Raw genomic sequence first — 11293 nt, 5'->3', positions numbered from 1 at the left:
GCAAAAGGAGTAAAGAAGGTATCGCGACAGCGTTGCTATGGATGCCGTAGGACGCTAAACATTCTGCTTTGGGACGCTGTCGCAAAAATAACAAAGCGACTCTTTTGCTATTTATTGAATATGAACATGTTATTAAAACTGCAAAGCCTATTTATTTATTAAAAAAGTACAGGATTCAGCCAAAGCTCACACTGCGGCTCGACACTGGGGGAAATTAAAATATACACGAGTTTGTTTGTGTGTGTGTCCGTTTTTTTACTCCACCTCCCCGCTCGCCCGGAGATAGCTGCTGAAGATGGCGGAGAGCTGGAGCAGCGACGCCGGGGAGTCGGTTTATCGGTCCCGGGATTCTGTTAAGAATCTGAAAATACGGTAAGTAATAATACATAAGGTTACCAGACGTCCCGGGAAAACTGGTATTGCACCAGTTTGCAGCCTTCATTTTTGGTCGCAGTCAGAAACAGTAAAATTGTTACATCGTCGCGGTTTTGCTAATTTGTATTCACAAAACTGTAGCAGTGTGCTCAGCAAGTTGACAGCAGAGTAATATATTATACAAAAATAAAGAAACGTATGGATGACTTGTTTAATAATTCTGATTCTGTGTTAAAGTTTGAATTAAGTTCAAACTGCAGCATCCCCAGTGCCGTTCACAGTAATGTAATACAATATTATCCATTTTTAGCCTTCTGTACACTCAATCTACTCTCTCGTTAAGCAGACCTCGTTGACAGTGCGGGTTGTTTAAGTTTCTCGAAGGAAATCTGTTGGGACACAAGCTGTGGGCATGTCATACGTGCATCAGAAATTCATTCAGCAATCCTTACAGCATTATCAACCAAACCTTTACTGCTATATTTTACCCACTGAAAATATTGTTATGATTAAACCTCCAGAAACGCAGCCCATCATTCTCTAAAGATATCCTGCATAACCATACAATCTACTCTAGACTGTGTAGTAATACCAAATAAAGCTATACAAGTCTTTCTGTTGTCTGCTATCCTTTAAATATATATGGAATACTGTAGTGTAAAAAGCAGAGGGCTGATTAGACCCTTTCTATAGCAACGTAGGCAGAATAGCATTGCACACAGCATGACTAGGTTACCAGGGGGTTGTGGGAATAACAGATTATGATGAGTTCTTCCTGTTTGTTTGTGTGCTCAGTGTTCGCATTCAGCGCATCACCTCCACCACAGTGTTCTCCCAGAAGATCCAGGAACAGGCTACAGAGCAGAGAGAGAAGGGACTGATCGAGCTGTCCACTTTCAACACCCGGGCCAGCTCAGGTAGGCTGCTTACAGTAAAACCTGGAATGGCTCAAACCGCTCTGCAGCGGGAGTCCTACTGTACCCCCAGCCTTTGACGCAGTGACGGAGCTCTGTTTCCACTCTGTTGTAGCTGGCGGTCGCCCGGACGATGAAGAGGATGTCACTGTGGGCTGGCAGGAGAAGCTCTTCAGCCAGGTTGGTTACAGTGTTTGGGTGTGCTCAGTGCCTTGGTGTACTGGCAATGCCATAATAACATCTTACTGTCTTATGCCATGGTAAAAGCCAGCAAAACATAGTAAAGCAAAAACATGCATGGTAAATTACAGGCAATTGCGGTAAAGCATGGTGAATGTTGTGGTAATAAGTGTCTCGACTAGTTACATTACATCCCTATCACAGTGACTACACTCACAAATGGAACTAAATTGTGCCTGTGCGCGCCATCTCAAATCATGCTTTATAAGGGTTGATATAAGTGTGGCCCGTGTGTAAAGTGTGCAGCTGGTCTAAAGCAGTGTGATAGCCTCTCCTCTCCTCTCCTCTCCCCTCTCCTCCCCCTCCTCTCCTCTCCTCTCCTCTCTCCAGTTTGAGCTGGATCTGTTCCGCACAGAGGCAGCCTGTCAGAGCCCGCTGGACCGGCAGTATCACAATGAGATCCTGCAGCTGGAGAAATCAGGGACCCGGAAGAACCGCCGCATCTTCACCTACACCGACTACGACCGGTACACCAACCTGGAGGAGGTGAGGGCTTCATCTAACATGTTTGACATGTGTTTCATCCAGCCGTCTATACAGCTGTGGCTCCCAGACTGAGCGAGGGGCCCCTTTAGTAATTAGAATTGGACCAAAAACATATAGAAATATGAAACTTTACAAGTATTAATACTTTAGATATTTTTAAGACAATTACAATCATCTTGAAAGACACAGGATTTACCCTTGCAAAAGATTCCCATAGTAAAAGCATAGCAAAGTGTAACACAACTACATTAAAACATGGGTAGTGTGGGCTCCCGAGTGGCGCATCCAGTAAAAGCACTTGCTAGAGTGCAGGATGCGCTCTATAGCCTGGACGTCGCCGGTTCGAGTCCAGACTATTCCACAGCTGACCGTGGACAGGAGCTCCCAGGGGGCGGTGCTCCATTGGCCGAGCGTCGTCCGGGGGGAGGTAGGGTTAGGTCGGCCAGGGTGTCCTTGGCTCACCGCGCACCAGCGACCCCTGTAGTCTGGCCGGGCGCCTGCAGGCTTGCCTGTAAGCTGCCCAGAGCTGCGTTGTCCTCCGACGCTGTAGCTCTGAGGCGGCTGCACGGTGAGTCTGCAGAGTGTAAAGAAGCGGGCGGCTGACGGCACACGCTTCGGAGGACAGCGTGTGTTCATCTTCGCCCCTCCCGAGTCAGCGCAGGGGTGGTAGCGGTGAGCTGAGCCTAAAAATAATTGGGAATTTCAAATTGGGGAGAAAATAATAAAAACTAATTGGCAACGACTAAAATTTAAAAAAACAAAAAAACAAAACATGGGTAGTGTAAAGAATAGCAAAAGCATAATAATAAACACAGTAAACTCTGCTAAATGCATAGTATAACCAGGGGGAAAGCATGGGAAAAATAATTTGGTAAACTTTTATAAGGGTAAAATTACAAGAAGCTTGTCTTTTGAGCAAAAGTGTATTTTATTCCAGCTTGAGAAACATTTCATGGTCTCCCATCAATGGAAAAAAAAACAGCTAGGATGTTGTTGAAATGAGATCCTGTGTTTGGAATAGCAGATTTGAGGTGTGGGGATGGGAAGATGAAGCAGCGAGATTTGGGGGAATTTTTCAGGCACCACCTGGAATTTACTCTCGATCACACGTTGGGAACTTCTAGTGTTGAAGGAACGAGTCATAGTTATGATCGGAGTCCTAGCCTGGATCATTCAACATAGACTATGGCTGCTGTTGTATCTCCCATAGTGAGTTAGTGTGTGTGTGTGTGTCTCCTGCAGCACTGTCACTCTGTCACCACCCCCGAGATGCACACTCCCACGTTCCTAGCGGAGAGGATGAGCAACGTGCGCCGGAGACGCCAGGAACGCAGAATTGCGTGAGTCATACGGGGCTTGAAATATATGTTTTAAATGCTACTTGCAGTTCATTCCTCCAGGGGTCTGTTTATTTCTATTATAAACTCATTTCAAACTCGTCTTTTTGTGTGCTTGATTTTGTCGCTGGCGTTTTGTGACTGAGCATTTTGAGTTAGAGTTGTGACTTAGCATTTTGAAGTTCTGAAAGTTTGAAACTAAAACTGCATTTGGTGGCCACTACAAGCCCCTTTATGTACACAACCGTTTTAAAAAGCAATTTATATTTCAAATTAGACCCAATCGCACATATATTTAAAGTGTTTAGTCTGTAATTTACTCCTGTTTTAAAATTTTAACAAAATTAGAATCAAACAACCAAGTAATAAAATGCAAGGTATATATTTTAGCGATTAGAGACAGACTGTTAAACTATTGTGTTGTGTGCCGTGCAGTATATTGTGTTTTTTTTTTTTTTATTTAGGGAAGGGAGCATCCCGAAGTCTCGGCTGATCACCTGGGACCCCTCGGAGGAGTTTGTGAAGAACAACCATGTAATCAACACTCCAGTGCAGACCATGCACATCATGGGGGACCTGGGGCCCTACGGGAAGTAAGCACCCCCAGACCAGACCCCTCTAGGAACGCGCCGGGAATACTAAAAAAAAATACTGCTGGGACAAGCATGGGTTTTTAAATAATCAGTATAAAAAAACTCTTTTAATCTGCTCTTCTAAACGTTTCCCATAGTAAAAGCATAGCAAAGTGTAATAAAGCATAGGTAAAAATAGAGAGGTATGGTAAAGCATATTAATAAACATGGCAAACCAGGGTATACTTTGGTTTATGTACAGTGTAACCATGGGAAAAGCATGGGAAAACTACACTGTATATACCTTGTAAAAAAACCTATTAAAGAAAGGAGAGAAACAGTGTTCTGTACAGAAGAATGTGTGTTATTTATTTCAGACACCATTTATGCTCTGGTTTCCTCTGCACTATATCTTTTTGACAGTCATTCATTGATTCTGTTATATGAACAATTACGTACATTGTCATTTTTGCCACCGAAGTACATTTCAAGTAGAGCTTCCCGTGTTTTTTGTCCCAGGACACTGCAAGGTAAGAGGCAGCAGCGGTAATTTTTTTTGCGTAAGTTTCAGGTTGAGCTGAGTGTGTCGTTGTGTTTCAGGCTTGGCCAGCGAGAGAACGAGTATGTGCTGTGCACGCTGAGAGTGGACAGCAACGGGGTCATCACGGTCAAACCGGACTTCAACAGCTGCAAGGGACCTTACAGGCAAGGGCCGGTCCCACGCTCATCGTCACACAGTCTTGATTTGAGCTGCTTTGTGTCAACAAGACAGTTACCTAGTGTTTCATGGGCTTTGTATGGAATTAATGCTGTTCTAGTATCTGTGCTCAGTGCCTTGCTCTAGTATCTGTGCTCAGTGCCTTGCTCTAGTATCTGTGCTCAGTGCCTTGCTCTAGTATCTGTGCTCAGTGCCTTGCTTTAGTATGTGTGCTCAGTGCCTTGCTTTAGTATGTGTGCTCAGTGCCTTGCTCTAGTATGTGTGCTCAGTGCCTTGCTCTAGTATCTGTGCTCAGTGCCTTGCTCTAGTATCTGTGCTCAGTGCCGTGCTCTAGTATGTGTGCTCAGTGCCTTGCTCTAGTATCTGTGCTCAGTGCCTTGCTCTAGTATCTGTGCTCAGTGCCTTGCTCTAGTATGTGTGCTCAGTGCCTTGCTCTAGTATCTGTGCTCAGTGCCTTGCTCTAGTATCTGTGCTCAGTGCCTTGCTCTAGTATCTGTGCTCAGTGCCTTGCTCTAGTATCTGTGCTCAGTGCCGTGCTCTTGCCCTGTGTGTGACGGCTCTGCCTCGCAGGTTGGAGACAGAGGGAGAGAAGCAGGATCTGTGGAGCTACATGGTGGAGAACGTGTCTCTGAGCATGTCCAGGGAGGAGCAGGACCGTGAGCAGCGTGTGCACAAAGACGTGAGAGAAGCACCCTGTCTACCACAGTATAGAGCAGCTAGGGAGACCTAGTTCAGTTATTAAAAAAAAAAAAAGAAGGTTTTTTACATCACAAATGAATAAGGGAAAGGCCATTATTATCATCCTTTTCTTTGTGCTGAAGATATTTGCAAATGTACGCAGTTTACACCATTGCAGTTACACAGTGTTTGCAAAGACAGTGCTTTAGATTAAATGGTTATGATACCTAACCACTTCCTGTTCTGTACACAACCAGACCACGTGCATTTGTCCCCTAATATTTTGTCCAAATTTGTAAGTGTATTGCATTTAGTCTTTGTAAATAAGAGCAAATGGCTGTAATTGTGTTATGAGCTTCTTCAGCACTAAAAGTAACACCCATTCTAACTTTAGTGAGCTGGGTTTTGTTTTCTGTAGATCCCTTACCAGTTAACTCTTCACTCCCCAGCTTTACATTCGCCACAAAGAGTATCTCAACAGCCTGGTTGGGCAGGACTTTGAAATGGTGAGTTCTAGCTTTAAAATTGTCTTTCGTATTTACTTTGGTTCAGTCACCAATATCAGACTACTGGCAAGACCAGCACTACACTGTTAATAAAATAAATATTTAAGGATCTTTGCCAGGTTTCAGGGTAATTTGTGAGCTAGTATTTCAGGAAGATTGTGTGCTGTGGCCCCCCAGATCGAGTCTTGTGGCCCCCCCAGGGTCCCCATTTTGGAACCGTGCTTGAGCTTTAACTGCTGTGTGATGTTGAGCCAGCTGAGATCACTTCTACTTCCAGAACCATTCACCCTGGCCTGTTAGCCTTGAGCATGGATAATGCCTTGCAGTGTTTGTAGAGATTATAATGTTTCCTAAGCTGTGTGTTGCCCCCGCAGCCTCCCCCGGGAATTCTCCGCCTGCTCGTCAATGGAGAGATTGGTGAGTAACACTCCTTGTGTTTATATCAGGACCCACATTTAAACTGAGGTGAAGCCAAACCCTGTTTCATTCCTTTTCAGTTTCAGCCCAGGGTTATGAATATGACAACCTGTATATCCATTACTTCTTTGAGCTTCCCAATAGTAAGTACCCACCCAGCTTTTTTTTTTTTCCCCCAATTGTAATGAAACTTGGTGTGCTGAGCGCAGAATTAGCTTGTGGGTGAAGCTCTGCTGCTGTAGGGTACTAACCCTTCCTCTCTGATCCCAGACTGGTCGAGCCAGCCCTTCCAGCAGCTCTCCGGAGTGACCCAGACCTGCAGCACACGCTCCCTGGGCAGGGTAAGGACACGCTGGGGGTGGCAGTGCAGTATATGGAATCTGCACAGTATGTAGAGCTGACAAAGGTTGACATTATTAGAATAGATCAGGTCGGTGCAACTCCAGTGCTCTAGGACCTTGTATAATATCTCTCCTGTTACTGTCACCCTCCGCTTATAATAATAGCCAGATTGAAATGTCCTGGGCAGAATGGAAGGGAACAGGAACAAGCGCCTCATAATATCACTTTGGTCTGTGGATTTCTCCCCACTGAATATCACTCAGGGAGATATATTTTACATGCGTACGTAAGTTGCTGTTCAGTATTCAGATGAGCTCCTGTATAAAGGCAAGCTAGCATATAGAAGACAGTTTTGTGTCTTTGCAGTTGTATTTTGAATCATTACAATGTGTTGTACAGTGAAGAAGACTGTGCTGAAGTTTGATTTTATTAATAAAACAGTATTGTAATCCATGGGATTCCTTTATATTTCAAGTTCCACAGCAAAACAGTAATATTTGTTTTATCTGCTCTTCTGTATTGTAATGCTCATTTTGTCAGGCTATTGATAAACTCCTTATAAAGTGAACTGTATATACTTTCTCGAAATATAAAAATAATGAAAAGTGTATCACTAAAAGTAAACTCTATATATATATGTATAGGACAGGGCTTGCGCAGAACAATTGAGCTCTGAGTTGCAGATTTCAAGGACGGTTTGAAATCCTGATCACACTTCCCCCAGGATCACACTTAGCCAGGATGATCGAAGTGCTTTAAAAGCATGTACCCTAGACGGAGCATTGGAACGCTTTGTTTGACGTTTTTGCTTTGATTTCAGGAGAACGTTGCATACTTCTCCTATCCGTTCAGCTGTGAGGCTTACTTCAGGAAAGAGGATGAGTCTGAAGGTGAGGCGTTGATCGGTTTCACTTCATTAATGATAATTTGAGCTTATTACGCATGATATAAAGTGGCCTGTAATCTTAAAGGCTATCCCGTGCATTTCATAACGACTGTCGTACTTTCAGACTAGTGGTATTGAGGTGACTGCTGTTTTTAATGGCTCTTTCTGGCATGCGTATTGAATCCCCTGCTTGTTTGTGTCTCTAGGCTCAGACCCCCAGTGGCCCGTGCTGTATTTCAAGGTGCTGTCTCTGGATTCCTGGCAGCGCTACAGAACGGAGGGCTACGGGTACCTGGTCATCCCTGCAACACCAGGTTAGACTCGTTACACACGCTAATGAGCAGCAGAACATACGAATAAACCTTGATTTCTTATTGTTTTTTCTAAACAGCCTTCTTTTAAAAAGATGATTTTTCCTACCAACGAAGTTGTAAAATGAAATACACCCGCAGGAATAGCAAGGGTTAAATACCTGTACCAATAAAACGCTTCAAGACAGGCACCAACATCCAATCAGCATCCATCTGTGAGCTTTGACTGTCGTGTCATGTGCTCTTCGGCTCTCGCCCCTCTTCCAGGATGCCACACTCTGACCTGTGCCACCTGGCGCCCGGTTCAGAGTGGGACGGTGGCCGAGCTGCGCAGGTTTTTCATTGGAGGATCCCCTGAGCTGGAGGACATCAGTTACACCAGAGTGCCTGGGACCTTCAAGGTGGGACAGTTGAGTATCGGGCTTCCCTGTGTCCACTGACTGCAGTGAAACAAACTGTGCTGTGTACACTTAGACACTTATGTACTGTGTCAAATGAACTATAAATAAACTATACCAGTAACTGATGTACTAAATTAGTTTAAAGGCTGAGAACTCATGAGTTGCTTTTAAACATTCAAGTGAACAGTTAAACGATTAGTTGTATTATAGTAAATTGAAGCATGTCTACATTTAAACTTGACACCCCTTACTGCTTAAGTGATACATAACGTTGTGTGGCAAACACTGGGTACAAACCATGCTGAAGAAACAATGAGGGAAGTATCTGTTTGTATTGCTAGACTGCTCTCCCTGCTCCTGTTTTGCACTAATCTTAAGAAAACGCTCCCTCTAGCTGTGAAAAATAAATATAGCATGCCGTTCTCCGAATGCATGTGATTGAGTTTGCAGAACGAAACAAGTGATGTCAGGACATGTTTTATCTAATGACTTTGTTTTCACTTTGATAAAAATGTGATCAGATTTTCCAGCCAACTAACGGCTACTTCCACAGCTATATTTGTAATTTTAAATGAATGAATCAGGGTCTGTAACCAGCCGTAACACTCCAGTCCATGTGTTACCGTTTATAGGACCCCACTGTATAGCACAAAGTGAGCTGTGTGGTGACAGGAGGGATCCGGTTTCATGTAAGCCAGGATGGGGAGAACATTTCTAGCATCTGACTTTCAGCGTGGTGGCTTAATAAACAGAACATCTATGCTGTGCACCCCTGGCCCCTCCCTCTGCTTCCTCCACACTGCTGATCCAGGGTGTTTTGGGGTTGGGTTTCCCGCAGGGGGAGCGGCTCAGTCGATTTGGGTTCCGCAGTGAGTCCACCGGCAGCGTTACCTTCAAACTGCACTGTATCCAGCACTCCAGGTAGGTGTGGCAGGAATGTGCACTTGAAAGAGGTGAGTTACAAACATGATATTTATTGTAATTACATATTGCTTCTTGTTCTTTTTTCCATGCTGCCCATATTAAAAATAGTGGCCGAAATATTATAGTTTACAAAAGTACATTCTAGTATTTTTATACCATAATAATAGCGTATTTAAGGTATGCAATTCTAATATAGTGCTCGATGGTTATTTGTTTAATTAGGCCCTTTTGCTAATTCCCTGTTTCAGATAGTGAAACAACTAGGGAGCTCTTTATGTAAAGAATGTCCTTACCAAGTGGCTCATTTTGTTTCCGCAGGGCGTTCATTGATGCGAACACGCTGAGGAAGAGGAGGCGGAGTGTGCTGGATCGACTCGGAGGGTTCAGCCAGCAGAGCTCCATTTACAATGTGCTGGGTAAGGAGAGCTAGCTGAAGTCATATTGTATATTGTATGTAGTTTCCTATACAGCACTGTGCACATTCATTACAACACCCCATTGCTTCTGTAGTTTTGATTTGTTGTGCATATGAAATCAAACCGCTGGAACTGAAAATCTTGAAAAATTGTTAAAATAGCCAAATTAGTGATTGTCTCAATTAATTAATTGATGACTTTAATAGGCCACCCATGCAATTAATTTTAAATAGTAAGAGAAAAGGAACACATCGCCCCAAATGGTAAAATGCAGGAGACTTTTTAGAAAGATGCCTAATTAAAGCACAAAGTGGTCTAACATTTTCACACACGAGTGCCTATTGTTTATGTATCACTGATTACTGACCGTGAATTGAAATTCTCACACCCAGAGGTTTTCATGCAGGCAGGTGTGTAAAGGATATAAATGAGGTGTTGTAATACATTTGCACACTAGTGTATAAATAGGTGTTAATAAAGTATTGTTTTCTGTTTTGTCTCTCTCCAGACGCGTTCCAGAAAGCTCGTCGGCGCATGCAGGAAGCCCGCGAGAGCCTTCCCCAAGACCTTCTCAACTCCACAGCGTCCGCATAGCAGCTGCCAGGGGCGCTCCTGCAGTGCGTGCGCTGGATGTATCGGATTGTCTCCCTCTGCTATCCTTACAGTGGACACCTACCTTCTCTTTACCCAGTTATTCAGAAATTACTGGATGCAAATGCAATATTGTATTATTTTATCTACACAGAAAATAAATTCTTACCTGTTCAACTTCCACTGTAACGGACCAATCAGGTGCGCAGTGTGTATATGTGTATATATATATATATATATAAAATTCTTAGCTGTCTGCTGGAAGTGTTTTTTTTTTTTTTAAGAATTAAATTTTTGAAGACAAAATGTAACTGTGTAAACATAGGGGTCCATTGTTAAATATGTTTTTTATTATTATTATTATTATTTTACTATGTTGTCTCATGTTTGTGTTCTCGATTACAATTATTTCCTATAAAGAAACATCAAAATATGTACAAATGCAGTATTCATTTACTCTGTAAAATAATTATTTTTACTGTTTGAACTTTGTAAATATTAAATTGTACTGTAATTTTGCAAATTGTTATGTTTTTGTCTCGTCAATGGTATCAATTGCTTTTAAAACTTCAAATTGCATTTCTACATTTTAAATGAGCACCGTGTGCAGCATGATAGTGGGTGGTTTATGTGTGATGTATTATTGAGTGACCTGGGAAAAATATGTTTGGCTGCCTATTAAGACAAGATAAAACAAACAAATGTATCACACGTTCACATAAAAAAACACATATTGCAAGCTGACACAAAGGTCTTGATAAACATGTTTACTAAGAGCCGAATCTGAGCACCGCTGCCAGCTCGCCTCTGTGCAGAGCCGGGCGCACGCCGCTTTGTTACAAAACCAAAATCCCAGGATGCTGCCCTGTTCTAGAATGGAGTATTTTTAAACCTCCTGGACACAGACTTCCCGAAAATAATAAAAACCGAACAAAACGAAGAAGCAGCATTCTGTTTTTTTTAAACAAACTACAATAAAAGTGTATTTATTTGTATTTATTTTTTTCTCTCCCCGACTATGACCTTTAACCCTCCACCTTACCAAACGCCACATCCTCTGCGCAGACGTGGGCGGTACCTACAGTGTGTGGTTTTTTTTTTGATAGACAGAGAGGAGTGCCAGTAGGCAGCTACTATTACGGGCGCCGTTTCGGGAGGACCAATGGCGCGGGGGTTGAG

At 43.1% G+C, this 11293-nt stretch overlaps 1 protein-coding gene across 2 annotated transcripts; it reads left to right on the top strand.

Annotated features, from left to right (window-relative positions):
* The first annotated feature begins 31 nt into the window (after window positions 1-31).
* Window positions 32-10616, top strand: LOC117430333 (tectonic-like complex member MKS1). Of its 2 annotated transcripts, XM_059000758.1 has the most exons (18): window positions 32-372; window positions 1171-1292; window positions 1405-1469; window positions 1860-2015; window positions 3258-3355; window positions 3817-3945; window positions 4525-4629; window positions 5213-5321; window positions 5770-5826; window positions 6201-6243; window positions 6324-6386; window positions 6514-6584; window positions 7406-7475; window positions 7678-7785; window positions 8050-8183; window positions 9022-9104; window positions 9426-9523; window positions 10032-10615. In XM_059000758.1, exons 1-18 carry the CDS (start codon window positions 296-298, stop codon window positions 10115-10117), a joined length of 1674 nt encoding a protein of 557 aa, XP_058856741.1. In that variant the 5' UTR covers window positions 32-295; the 3' UTR covers window positions 10118-10615. The 2 variants fall into 2 exon arrangements, with proteins under 2 accessions (XP_058856741.1, XP_058856742.1); XM_059000759.1 differs by lacking the exon at window positions 4525-4629 and having other exon boundaries at window positions 10032-10616.
* The last annotated feature ends 677 nt before the right edge of the window (window positions 10617-11293 follow it).

The sequence above is a fragment of the Acipenser ruthenus genome, chromosome 26 (genome assembly GCF_902713425.1).
Source record: "Acipenser ruthenus chromosome 26, fAciRut3.2 maternal haplotype, whole genome shotgun sequence".
Classification (NCBI taxonomy): Eukaryota; Metazoa; Chordata; class Actinopteri; order Acipenseriformes; family Acipenseridae; genus Acipenser; species Acipenser ruthenus.
Note: the sequence above shows the minus strand (reverse complement) of the source record. Positions and strands in the feature narration are given on the sequence as shown.